The sequence below is a fragment of the Miscanthus floridulus genome, chromosome 4 (genome assembly GCF_019320115.1).
Source record: "Miscanthus floridulus cultivar M001 chromosome 4, ASM1932011v1, whole genome shotgun sequence".
Classification (NCBI taxonomy): Eukaryota; Viridiplantae; Streptophyta; class Magnoliopsida; order Poales; family Poaceae; genus Miscanthus; species Miscanthus floridulus.
In genome coordinates, this window is record NC_089583.1 from 102,126,773 (window position 1) to 102,138,835 (window position 12,063).

General features: G+C 45.1%; 3 protein-coding genes across 5 annotated transcripts; 2 read left to right on the forward strand and 1 right to left on the reverse strand.

The window, feature by feature from the left end:
- Positions 1 to 676: 676 nt before the first annotated feature.
- LOC136552366 (vacuolar protein sorting-associated protein 32 homolog 1-like) lies at positions 677 to 1,901 on the reverse strand. Its single transcript, XM_066543912.1, has 2 exons — positions 1,757 to 1,901; positions 677 to 1,234 (listed from the first exon to the last, which is right to left on the reverse strand). Exons 1-2 carry the CDS (start codon positions 1,817 to 1,819, stop codon positions 1,013 to 1,015), a joined length of 285 nt encoding a protein of 94 aa, XP_066400009.1. The 5' UTR covers positions 1,820 to 1,901; the 3' UTR covers positions 677 to 1,012.
- Positions 1,902 to 6,002: 4,101 nt separating this feature from the next.
- LOC136552367 (glyceraldehyde-3-phosphate dehydrogenase B, chloroplastic-like) lies at positions 6,003 to 7,633 on the forward strand. The gene is given in 5 exon segments (XM_066543913.1): positions 6,003 to 6,202; positions 6,313 to 6,535; positions 6,641 to 7,097; positions 7,209 to 7,227; positions 7,229 to 7,633. Coding segments are annotated over 5 exon segments (960 nt in total). The 5' UTR covers positions 6,003 to 6,061; the 3' UTR covers positions 7,349 to 7,633.
- A 618-nt stretch (positions 7,634 to 8,251) lies between these two features.
- Positions 8,252 to 11,896, forward strand: LOC136552369 (ranBP2-type zinc finger protein At1g67325-like). 3 transcript variants are annotated; one of them, XM_066543914.1, is made up of 8 exons: positions 8,252 to 8,389; positions 8,508 to 8,568; positions 9,353 to 9,471; positions 9,853 to 10,066; positions 10,154 to 10,221; positions 10,302 to 10,374; positions 11,108 to 11,220; positions 11,534 to 11,896. In XM_066543914.1, the coding sequence occupies exons 1-8, from the start codon at positions 8,375 to 8,377 to the stop codon at positions 11,690 to 11,692; spliced, it is 822 nt and encodes a 273-aa protein (XP_066400011.1). In that variant the 5' UTR covers positions 8,252 to 8,374; the 3' UTR covers positions 11,693 to 11,896. The 3 variants fall into 3 exon arrangements, with proteins under 3 accessions (XP_066400011.1, XP_066400013.1, XP_066400012.1); XM_066543916.1 differs by having other exon boundaries at positions 9,853 to 9,949; XM_066543915.1 differs by having other exon boundaries at positions 8,279 to 8,389; positions 8,526 to 8,568.
- The last annotated feature ends 167 nt before the right edge of the window (positions 11,897 to 12,063 follow it).

Consider the following 12,063-nt stretch of genomic DNA (forward strand, 5'->3'; position numbering starts at 1 on the left):
TATACAAACTGCCATCATTTACTCTGCAAGAGAACCAACTTTTACAAGATATGAAGAACACATAAGCAACAAGTTGTTTTGTGTTCGATAGCCCATTTTGAAATGGATTTCAGATTATATGCATTTTCTTTCCAAAGTTTCATCTTATTCGTCATGAGAAGAAAAGGCAAATCTGAATTCTTCGACGAAATGTTGGTATGTACTTGTTGAAAAAAGATATTAGGTTATGTACTTGTTCAAAAAAGAAATTAGGACCAGGTCACATAGTAATACGGAGGGAGGACTACAGCAATACGATTTGCATTAGAAACAGCAGCAGTGGAAAATCTGTATTGTCGTAAACGATCGTAAATTTTCAACCGAAACAGTATTTTTCTCTCACATAAACCAGCCAGCAATACTTCTTCACGAACCAGCAACGATATGAACCAGCCAACCGAACAGACTGGAAGCGGAGATCCACTAGGGTGGATATTCACATGCACAGTGTTGTGCTTAGATAGAGAGAGTGAAAACGTTCAGCTTCCTCTCCAATTATTATAGGCTATCGCAATAACATGATTGAACTTGTACTAATCAAGATTCATGGATTTACTCTCTGCTGCCCCAGAGTGTCTGTAAATAAAGGAATACACGATCTCTATTTCAATTCAAGAAAATACCATCTTGTAACCCTTCTATGCAGAGTGCCAAAAAAAATTGAAAACATCAAATGACTTGCTAATTGTTATTCAGTTGAATACAGTGAGAATGTGGATGAAAAACAACAAGTATGGCTCAGGTTATATACACTATACAGCATGCTAGGAAATAAGTGTTGTCATGCCTAGGAAGCTAGAAATCTGGTCCGAAAAGTAATATCTTATTCTTACGTTAAGGGCACACTAATGTTAAGCGTGATGTGCTGTGTGGCAAGGAACACACCAATGGTTGACATCTCACAGGATTGCACATCTGAACAAAACAAAGGAGTGTTTGATACATAGTTCCAGAGATGTGTTCTCACTTTCTGTTATTTGTTGCCCATGTGATCAGCGATCATTTTCTCCTTGGTATTGATGCGTAACTGAACGCTTCCAACCTGGTTCATTTGACTCTCATAGTACCTTTTCCTCTTTAAGCACTGCATTGCTGCCTGTTTGTTTCCCGACTTTGTAAACTCCTTGGCCCGTTCCATCTCCTGAGAAATCTTCTTTTGCAAGACCACCTCTTTCGCCTTGAAGACATCACGAGCCTGCAGAGACAGCATATACTGTAAGTGATCAATTCAGCAGGAGAAATGAAATACATCAGTCAGATCAGATCAGATCAGATCACACTCCTTTAATTTAATTCAGTAATTTTTGAGTTTTTGTTTAGTTTAGAAGCGCAGCAAAATGAAAGAAATGAAATAGCCTTAAGTTCAGTGAGCACAAGTGCAAGACTACCCAGGTGCAGGATGCAATTTGTCCTAGTTAGAGAATGTAAGGGTGGGAAACAACACTTCAGAAGAAAACAAAACGTTTGCAATGTCTTTCCTCAACACTGAGTCTCCTCAGAATGAGACATCACACGAACTGCCCAATCCTGTCTATCACTCTATCTCACAGTTTCCGCACGCCTTCATTCGCCTTGGTAAGATCGTACAGGAAATTAGCCCCATCCTGTACCGCCAAGACTCAAATGGCAAAAGGGGGGAAAGGCCTCCTTTTCCTGTTGTGTGGTTCTTTGGAAATCGACGGGGAGAAACAGATTTTGCGGGGAGTGAGAGGCCGACCTGCTTGAGCTGGTCGGAGGCGGAGCACTCGTCGCGGCAGCCGCGGAGGATCCAGGCGAACATGGCCGCGGCGGCGGGTCCACACCTGCAGCGTCGGCGGCAGCGGCAGAGCGCCGCAGAGCAACGGCAACGCCCGGAGAGGAGAGAGAAGCGGGGTAAAAATGGAAAGCCGAGATGCCGTGGAGACAAGTCTAGACGGCGGCCTTTGGGCTTCGGTAGCCATTGGAGTGGGCCGTGACTTTCTGGCGTGGGGCTCGATCTGGCCTTTGAAACGTCCATTCGTTAGCGTTCTTAATTCTCAATTTTATTAGCGAACCTACGGTAATCTATCCGGCTAACCCACAGTAAATTACACGTACATCCACAGCATGGTGTGATTGGATTCCAATTTCCAACTTGGCTAGCGCAATAATAAAATTCTAGAAAAGCACCAACTGAACACAACACGTAACAGCAAGACGAGTAGAGATCGGAGTGGTGGCTAGCTGCATACTACCTGCCTCAGCTGAGACGCGGCGGAGGCTGGCCCGGCGGCCGAGGAGGAGGAGGAGGACGACGCAGCCGGCTGCTGGCGATCTGCGCGCGGCACGACGACGGTACTGGTCCCGGCGGCGACGACGGTGTCCGCCGTGAAGCCGCAGAGCCAGTGCGAGAACCAGGGGGACGACGGCCTCGAGCACGCGGCGGAGGTGGCAACCATGGTGCTGCGTACTCCGGACGTTGGCTACTACTCCAGCTAGCTAGGCACGTATGCGTAATGCGTGCACAGATGACAGATCCCACCACCTTATATTAGAGAGCTGGGGTAAGTCGAGCCGGAATCGGGAACGCCCAAGGGCATATGAGTGCACGGGTCGGTGGATCGTGTTCATCCACCGCCTTTAGCGATCTACTTGCATTGCGGTCTTGCCCGCCGGCCGCCCCGTCCGGCGTCCGCAACACAAGGTCTGCAAATTATTCCCCGCACGTCTTACATCGGAGTATCTTAATAATTCCACCAGAGCGAGAAAACTTCCTTCTTTTGCACTGACTTCTCCCAACTCCATCTTCTTATATAAAGTTAATAGTACGTGTGTGGAGTGATATGATCTTGGCCTCGTTATTCCGTCGTCTAAAAAAAGATACTACCTCCGTCCCAAGTGACTAGTCGTCGGTCTAAAAAAAATTCAGACAAATTAACGTGGCCAAGATAATCCTATTTACTTATTATATAGACTTCTCCGGTAAAAACTAAAAAGATTGGTTGTCGCACGGATAATAATTGCCTCAGTTTTTTTTTCATGTAGCTATAATAAAGTAAGAAAGGGTGCACAAACGACTTTAGATATAGACCCCACTGTTTATCTAAAGGCTACAATGGCAAGTTTTATGAAACATACAATGAATGGACGCATATTGAGTCATAGTATGACGACAAGTCTTTTTTGTGACGGCAGAAGTGGGTCACATGGATTAGAGGTTGGGCTGTTTCCCACATTTTCCAAAACGCAATGACTGAAGTATTCGTAAGCTACGCCAGCTCCATAAGTCAACCCTACATACATGAGCCCCTACATATGATTATTACAGGCAAGGCAGCGAATGTCAACCCTACATGCTGTCACTGTTACTATGCAACAGCACAAATCAAGAAGATACACACCTAACTCAAAATGCTTTTCTTATGCTTATCCTGATGACCAGGCTTCTCCCACCGTACTGAAACATACAAACTAAGCTTGTTGATGTTTTTGACCTCAGACAAGTAATGCACACGTAGATCAGATGTGTAGCACACGAGATACACAATTTATACTGGTTTTTGGTACATGACGAAATTTCCCAATCCTATCAATGCCTTTTGGGGAAGGGTGAGTACCCCCCCCCCCCCCCCCTGAATCGAAGCCATTAGAGCTCTCCAAGGAAGAGGGTGTGGAACTCTTATGTTGTGCGCTTGCTTAAATCCACATCAACGACGCGGTGACATGTCATTAGCCGAGCCGGTTGCCTATGCCATCCTGCACTCTTGCTCGCGCCATCTTTGCCCTCATACGTGCTTGTGGTTGCGGGGCGGAGGAATGGTGAGTACGTCGTTGGACAGAGGCATGGTGTGCGGCGTCTGTCGGAGATGCTAAGTTGTGCGGTGTTGGGCAGAGAACTATGTCATCAGGGTAGTGGGGGCACTGGCTAAGGAGAGGGGTTGAGGGCTTGGGAACTAGGCCGCTGGACGAGTGGGAGTGGGTGTCTGGTCAGGCAAAGTTAGGGTGTTGTGACTTAGAAAATGTACGAATGGATTGAGACATGTGGTGGATGTCCTGTTAGATTTGAACGTGGACTACCTAAAAAAAGGATCTCTCGACGGTAGGATGCCTCATCATCCCTGGTCTTATCAAACCAGAAAAGAGCTTTCCCCATTAAGATACCTGTGGGGAGAAATGACACACGTCTGTATCTCCTAATAAGGAAATTTCCCACAGAAACATTAAGTCCCGTTGACATCTCCAACCGGATTGCCATGCACCGACATGTCTCCCTAGACCTAGCCACAAATCATTTTTTTTAAGAATCAAGCATGGGAATTTTTATCCTTGACAAGGGACAAAGCAAATAGGCCCTTCATCGTTCTCTATGTATATATAGACGCGCACGTTGAAGGACCTTGTTCCAATTGCTCCTAATCAATCTGAACCATTGAATTTGAAAAATACACGGGGAATCTATATTTTTTTCACACACGGACGGGACTTCAAATTTTTAAGAGTCTCTTAGGAATGCAGAAATTTTATAGAAATTGTATAAATTTTTTTATAGAATTTAGTTCATTTTTCACGGAAAAAACGCAGGAAGAGGGAAAAATTCCGCGTTCAAAGGGGCCTAAATCGCAATCTAATGCAAAAAGTCCACATTACCTCCCTCAACTTTCGCGAAAGTTCGCTTTTCCTCCCTGAACTCCAAAACCGGACAAAACACCTCCCTCAACTTTTAAAACCGTTCATCTTACCTCCCTGACCCGGTTATAAGCGGTTTTGAAGACGGTTTTGTCTTTTTCTTTTTTATTTATTTCGGTTGAATATTTGGAAAATCATAGTAAATCACAGAAAAATTATAAAAATAGAAAATCTAATTTTATTGGACTTCATATGAGTAGATCTACACAATGAACATATAATATGGTATGCTTTAGTACAAAGTTTTTGGTGTAGCTTTAAATCTATGCTTTTTTGTAATTAAATGGAATCATTCATAGCTGCAGTTTCTATAGTCCAATTGTGGTGAAATTTTTATGGTGGGCTAAATATTATATGCTTAAACCGTAGTAAAATTTCATACTCATTGGATCATGTATAACCTAGTTATAGATTTTATTTGGGTTTATGCTTGTTAAATATAAATAAATCTATAACTAAGCTATACATAATCCAATGAGTATGAAATTTTTACTATAGTTCAATCATATAATAATTAGTACACCATAAAAATTTCATCACAATTGTACCATAGAAAACTGCAGCTATGAATTATTCTAATTAATTACAGAAAAACATAGATCTAAAGCCGCAACAAAAACTTTGTACTGAAGCGTACCATATTATATGTTCACTGTGGAGATGTACTCATGTGGAGTCTAACAAAATTGAATTTTTCATTTTATGATTTTTCTGTGATTTACTATGATTTTTCAAAAATTTAGCCGAAATAAATAAAAAAGAAAAAGACAAAACCGCCTTCAAAACTGTTTATAACATGGCCAAGGAGTTAAGATGAATGGTTTCAAAAGTTGAGGAATGTGTTTTACCTAGTTTTAGAGTTTAAGGAGAAAAAACAGACTTTCTCAAAACTTGAGGAGGTAATATGGACTTTTTTTTTCCCGATTGGAGGTAACGCGTGGCAAATGGACACTACAGATTTCTTGGCCCATGGGTTCACCGGTTTGTACCCACCCATGAACAGGGGCACAGGGCTATTGTAGGCCCGCTCGCAGTCGCAGGGCTCGGTGCTCGGGGCCCTTGGACACGGCCACCGCACCGCGGCGCGTGGCCAGCCCAACGAATCCAGAGGTTTTTACCTGTGTACCCTTAAAAAAGATGCCACACTCCTGCGTACCCCTCAAAAGTTGGTCGTCACCTACGTGCCTTCGCTCAAACTTTTCTTTTCCCTCACGCCATTCCGTCAGCATTTGCTCCTGGTGGGTAACGGCTCTGGAGAATGACTCAGTTGCCCTTGGGCTTGTATGGGCGTCTGAACTTTTTCTAACAGAAATTTGCATTATATTGGTGCGTTTCTTTTTCTTGATTTCAGGCGTCTCACCTTCTCAAGTACGACTCGATGCTCGGCACCTTCAAGGCTGACGTCAAGATCCTCGACGACACGACCATCAGCGTCGACGGCAAGCCCATCACTGTCGTCTCCAGCAGGGACCCTCTCAAGCTTCCATGGGCTGAGCTCGGCATTGACATTGTCATCGAGGTACAGAAACACAGGATCCCCACTCCCCAGTGCAAAAATGTGCGTCCATGCATGCTCCAGTCGCTGCCGACGCAGAAAGACTGACAGTGTTTTAAAACTGTGTCGTGAAGGGCACCGGAGTCTTCGTCGACGGCCCCGGCGCCGGCAAGCACATCCAGGCCGGCGCAAAGAAGGTCATCATCACTGCTCCGGCCAAGGGCGCCGACATCCCGACCTATGTCGTCGGTGTTAACGAGGGCGACTACGACCACGGCGTGGCCGACATCATCAGCAACGCTTCCTGCACGACCAACTGCCTCGCGCCATTCGTCAAGGTCTTGGACGAGGAGTTCGGTGAGAGCTTGGTTCCCTGGTCACCACAGTCGTCTGGTGTACATGTGCCGGAGGGAGAGAGACAGAGAGTCAGCTGACTGTTTTTTTGATACGAATACGATGCAGGAATCGTGAAGGGGACCATGACGACAACTCACTCGTACACCGGCGACCAGAGGCTGCTGGACGCGTCCCACCGTGACCTCCGGAGGGCCCGCGCGGCGGCGCTGAACATCGTGCCGACGAGCACGGGCGCCGCCAAGGCCGTGGCGCTGGTGCAGCCCCAGCTGAAGGGGAAGCTAAACGGCATCGCGCTCCGTGTGCCGACCCCGAACGTGTCCGTGGTGGACCTGGTGATCAACACCGTGAAGACGGGCATCACGGCGGACGACGTGAACGCGGCGTTCCGCAAGGCCGCCGACGGCCCGCTGAAGGGCGTGCTGTCGGTCTGCGACGTGCCGCTCGTGTCCGTGGACTTCAGGTGCTCCGACGTGTCCTCCACCATCGACGCGTCGCTCACCATGGTCATGGGCGACGACATGGTCAAGGTCGTCGCCTGGTACGACAACGAATGGGGCTACAGGTAAGAAGAAGCGATCGATTGCCGCACGATCCTAGTCTACACAGCTGAACATATATATGCATGCATGGATGGCACATTGTTGCTGACGCCGGGCTTGTTGGGTACGTGCAGCCAACGCGTGGTGGATCTGGCGCACCGCGCACCTGGTGGCGGCCAAGTGGCCCGGCGCGGTGGTGGGCAGCGGCGACCCTCTGGAGGACTTCTGCAAGGACAACCCCAAGACCGACGAGTGCAAGGTGTACGAAGCATGAGGCCCCGTTGTTGTAGGCCTGGGGCCGCCGTGTGCTCAGAATTTCACTAGCTTGCCCCGTGTTCTTCGATAGAGAATATACAGATTTATTCGCCGAAAGAGACTAGTAGAAGAAAAATGTGGCGTTTTCTGTGAGGTGTATGTAATCACTGAACTCGTACAGGCTTCCGCTTTTCATTTCCTGTTGGGACTCCTGTAATTCTGGAGTGTGTATTTATTTCATCAATCATGCCGACTTGATCCATCATACTTACTAGTAATAAGTATATGTAAAGATTTCGTGTCACCAGCATTTTTTTTGTTATAATCGCTTTGCTTGCAATTGCAACCAGCACTCCCTTAAAAAAGAGATGGAGTTCCATGGTACCCTGATTGCCGTGACTGGAACCGCAATCACAAGTCAACTCGACAGAAAAGCCGCGAACAAACGCATGCCGATAGCCCAGCCAAGAAACCAATCGAACGGGATGCAATGCAACGGGAGGTTGCGTCGGCGCGGCACCGATCTCTACTGAACATCGATAAAACCTCGAAAAATCGGCCGACTTGATCCAACTCGTTTCCCTGGATGACGAAGGCTTGTATATTGATCTCGGTCCCAACCACCCTCCACTACGTGGATGAGTACTTCTCTGTCAACAATTTCAGAGTTGGTCTGGCAATGGCATAGGAGAAACGAAAAAGTTCAGACGCCCATACAAGTCTAAGGGCAACTGAGTCATTCTCCAGAGCCGTTAGCCACCGTTAGGAGCAAATGCCGACGGAATGGCGTGAGGAAAAAGAAAAGTTCGAGCGAGGGCATGTAGGTGACGATCAACTTTTGAGAGGTACGCAGAAGTATGATATATTTTTTTTAAGGGTACACAGGTAAAAGCCTCACCAATCCAATCCCATCCTTATAATAAATAAATAAAGAATAATTCTACGAGCCCTCCTCTCTCTCTCTCTCTCTCGTCTCGATTTCTCGCGCAGCGGCCTTTCCCTTCTCTCGGCGGCGCCGCCGCCGCCGTGTTCAGTCTCGTCGCCGATGGCTTCCGCTAAGGTACCTTTTCCCATTGTCTACGGTTCAATTCGATTATGGTGCTGGCCTCAGCTTAGGGTTTGGTTTCTGACGCTTTTTTTTCTCTCTCGTTCGTTTGTGATCTATTTGTTTGGATAAGTTTGGTGCTGTCGCGCAGGTGGAGAACCGAGGCGCGCTGTCCAAAAGGTTACGCAACGACGGTGAGGCACTTCCCCACTCTGATCTGTTTTTCGCTCGCTTGTCAGGCCGGAGTTAGGGTTTAGTCGAGTTGCAAACTGAGATCTTATCGGGCAGGATTTGTTTGTTTTTTGTTTGGGAATTAGGGATTGATCAATCGCAAGGCCAGCTGAGCCATAATTGAGAGACACGAGCGGCATGAGCGGCTCTAATAGATGAAATTAGGAGAATGTGTGCTAGAATTGACCTAGGTTCACCAGAATCTTTTGTAAAGAGTTTGGGGAATTTCGACTATGTTTCACTCGACTACTGGTTTGTTTTGGTTTGTTTTGGGCACTTGGATGGCAGTGTGTCGTGGTCACCATTTTAGTCTATCCTATATGTGTATTGTAGTCCATGGAGAACAATTTCTAGTTCTATTAAGGGGATATATTATACCTTGCCTTTGATCTAATTTGGTTCTGATTAGTGCCGTGTGGATTCCACTCGTGGTTAATCTTATGCCTGTGTAAAGTAGTTACTAGAGTTTGAGAGTCCGTCACCTGAAGATGGAAGAATGAGTTTGTAAAGCTATTTGACACAATAAAATGTAGCTTGCTGTGGTTGCTTTCTGTGCTGAAGAGTTCATGGATGTGTTTATTGATAGTCAATTTCATGGTTTACTTAGCATTGTTGGGAGAACTCCCTGGGTTAAATGTATTATACTCTCTTCTTTTCCCACCCCACCCCTTTTTGGAAAGGAAACAAATTACAATGCCTTGTTTTACTTGAGTCTTGTTGGTTAAGAGAAGGTTCTACTATTTTCAGTGTCTGTAAGGGAGGGGGACTGGAATTGTCCTCAGTGTGGTAATGTCAACTTCAGTTTTAGAAATGTTTGCAACCGTGGAGCCTGTGGTGCACCCCGTCCATCACCGAGTCCAAGTCCTGTAAGTTGTCATAGATTTTCTTCCTAAGTAATGCCATTAATGATCTGTAGTGTCAAGTGGAACATATGTTAAACACCGGAGGTCTGGAGCTTTGTTTGGTTGTTCCCCCTTCCTTTTTTTTCATCCTGGGAGATTACGTGCGCATATGTTTTATATTCATTCACATTTTCTAGAGATTTTCTAGTATATATATGTTATATGAGCACCCGCTACCATCTGCTAGTTAAGGAGTTATGATGAATACTTATGACACTGATTGCTTAAAATTTGATGTGTTTCATGGTAGCCATACGAAAGGGAATAGGTTTATGCATCATGTCTGGGTTATCAACTATTCAACTGTTTGAGATGTCTTTTTATTAACTTCTGTTTGTTTTATAGAGAATGATGCCAGCACCTCCTGCTGCTGGATATGACCAGTCACCTCTATTTTACGGAGGAGGTGGTGGCGCCCCACCTCCAATTCCGCTTGGATCTGGTAACTATGGTGCTCCATATTCACACCTTGGGATGCGATATGGTTATGGTCCACCAGTAGGAGCTCCTGGTTCATATGGCCTTTTCTCGTCATATGGTCAACCTGGGCCAATGAGTGGTCTGTGTTTCTTCCACACCTGATAATTGTGGTTATTCAACATTAAATTGATTGGCTTATGTTTTATTTTTTTGGTAATTGTTGCAGGTATGGGATATGGCCCAGGACCTGAGCTGGGCCAATATAGCTATGGGTTTAGAGGTTCTCCAATGCCGGTTTGTCTTCAGTAAAACCATAAACGTCTATTGGCCTTTTTATTGGGGGTGTTGCGCTCATGTTTTTATGTCTAAAATAGGTTTCTAGCCCATGGTCTGGTGGAGCATTAGCTGAAAACAATGACAACATTGCTTCAAGAAAACGCCGTGGAGGTAAGCGATAATCTCCTTTTTACATAATTATACTTTTGATTGCATGTATTTTGTTTCTCCAGACTCATTGTAGTTTAATGGCTTCTTCAATTACTGATTTGCTATGTTTGGCCCTGATGTATAACAATTATTTTGATGAACTCATGGTATGATAGTTAACTGTCTTAAAAAGTGTTAGTTTTGTGTCTTTTCTATCATTGGATTAGTTGAAGGGCGGGCCTGGTGCAAGCGGTTACCGCCTGTGACCGGAAGGTCCCGGGTTCGAGTCGCGGTCTCCTTGCATTGCACAGGCGAGGGTAAGGCTTGCCACTGACACCCTTCCCCAGACCCCGCACAGAGCGGGAGCTCTCTGCACTGAGTACGCCCTCTATCATTGGATTAGTTCAGTCTAGAACTGGCAGCATTTCTTGGCATATTTATAGATCATATGTATGATTATATTATACTTACGTTGTCAGCTAATGAGAGTGGATAATAGTTTAACAGTTTGGTGAAACTGAAACATATTATCCTTCAAGCCCAGAAGTAGGTTTATAGTTAATCGGTTCAGTACACAGGCCACTATGTTGAGAATTGCATGAAGTAAATAAAGTTGATCAGCCTGTTCTTTTGTGGTAGAACCATGTTTATCATAGCTCTTTCATATTTAGTTGTTGCAGTTCACTTCTCCCTTTGCCAGTTTTCTTGTTCCCATTTCTGATTTCTCAGCTGTTATGAAAATTCTTATCTGTAGGCCCTGATGGACTTTCTGAGGGTGACTGGACCTGCCCCAAATGTGACAACATTAACTTTTCCTTCAGAACCACTTGCAACATGAAGAAATGTGGAGCCCCGAGGCCAACTCCTGTAAGCATGATTACCCCTTTCTTGGAGTGCTGTCAATACAACAATACTACTTTTATTTTGTGAATGATAGATCTTTTAATGTGTTTATATTATAAGATGGTTCTCTATGTTTCCTTTTTGTATTTTCGTATATATGGCACAGTATAAATAAAGTGCACAAACCTTCGTGGACAGTTTTTCGGATGAAATGATGATGCCTTCCTGTCTTAACCACTGTGCAAATTAGCAAGACGTTTGAAGAAAAATAGTGTATGCAAATTGCTTCCTTCTAAAATTTTGTGTTTTGATGTAATCAACTGCTCTACTCTCGTAGGGAGGTAACACGAGCTCGTCTCGCAAGGACAATAACAATAAGGAAGCCCCTGAAGGAAGCTGGACCTGCCCAGAGTGCAACAACCTGAACTACCCATTCCGCACGGTGTGCAACAGGAAAGGATGCTCGTACAGCAAGCCAGCCCCGACGAATAACTGAATCCAACCTCGCGCACAGCGCACCATATTGTTGAGAGGCATAACTGAACTATTGTTGTACCCTTAGATTGTATCCTAGTCGTGTGTAATCTTTGAACTGCACAAAAATGTTTGTGCCTGGAGAAGAGAGATACTATTCGTTGTGTTTAATGTACTTATTATACCTTTTAAATGCTGAAAACAAGGGAAGAGTTATATCTATAAACTGTTAATCTGTTGCACACAGCAATTGACGTCAATTATTGCGGCTCTCCAGACACTAATATAATTATATACAGGGTCCGTTTGGATCCACCCCTCTAAACTTTACCACTAAAGTCTCTAAACAGGAGGTCTGAGCTCAACTCACATTAGAGTTTTAGAGCTCAAAAC

Coding starts and splice junctions, on each gene's coding strand:
- LOC136552366 (XM_066543912.1), bottom strand. CDS start 1,819: ATGTTCGCCTGGATCCTCCGCGGCTGCCGCGACGAGTGCTCCGCCTCC. Junction 1,235..1,756: donor CCTCCGACCAGCTCAAGCAG/GTCGGCCTCTCA, acceptor CTGTCTCTGCAG/GCTCGTGATGTCTTCAAGGC.
- LOC136552369 (XM_066543914.1), top strand. Junction 8,569..9,352: donor CAAAAGGTTACGCAACGACG/GTGAGGCACTTC, acceptor TACTATTTTCAG/TGTCTGTAAGGGAGGGGGAC. Junction 10,067..10,153: donor TCAACCTGGGCCAATGAGTG/GTCTGTGTTTCT, acceptor TAATTGTTGCAG/GTATGGGATATGGCCCAGGA.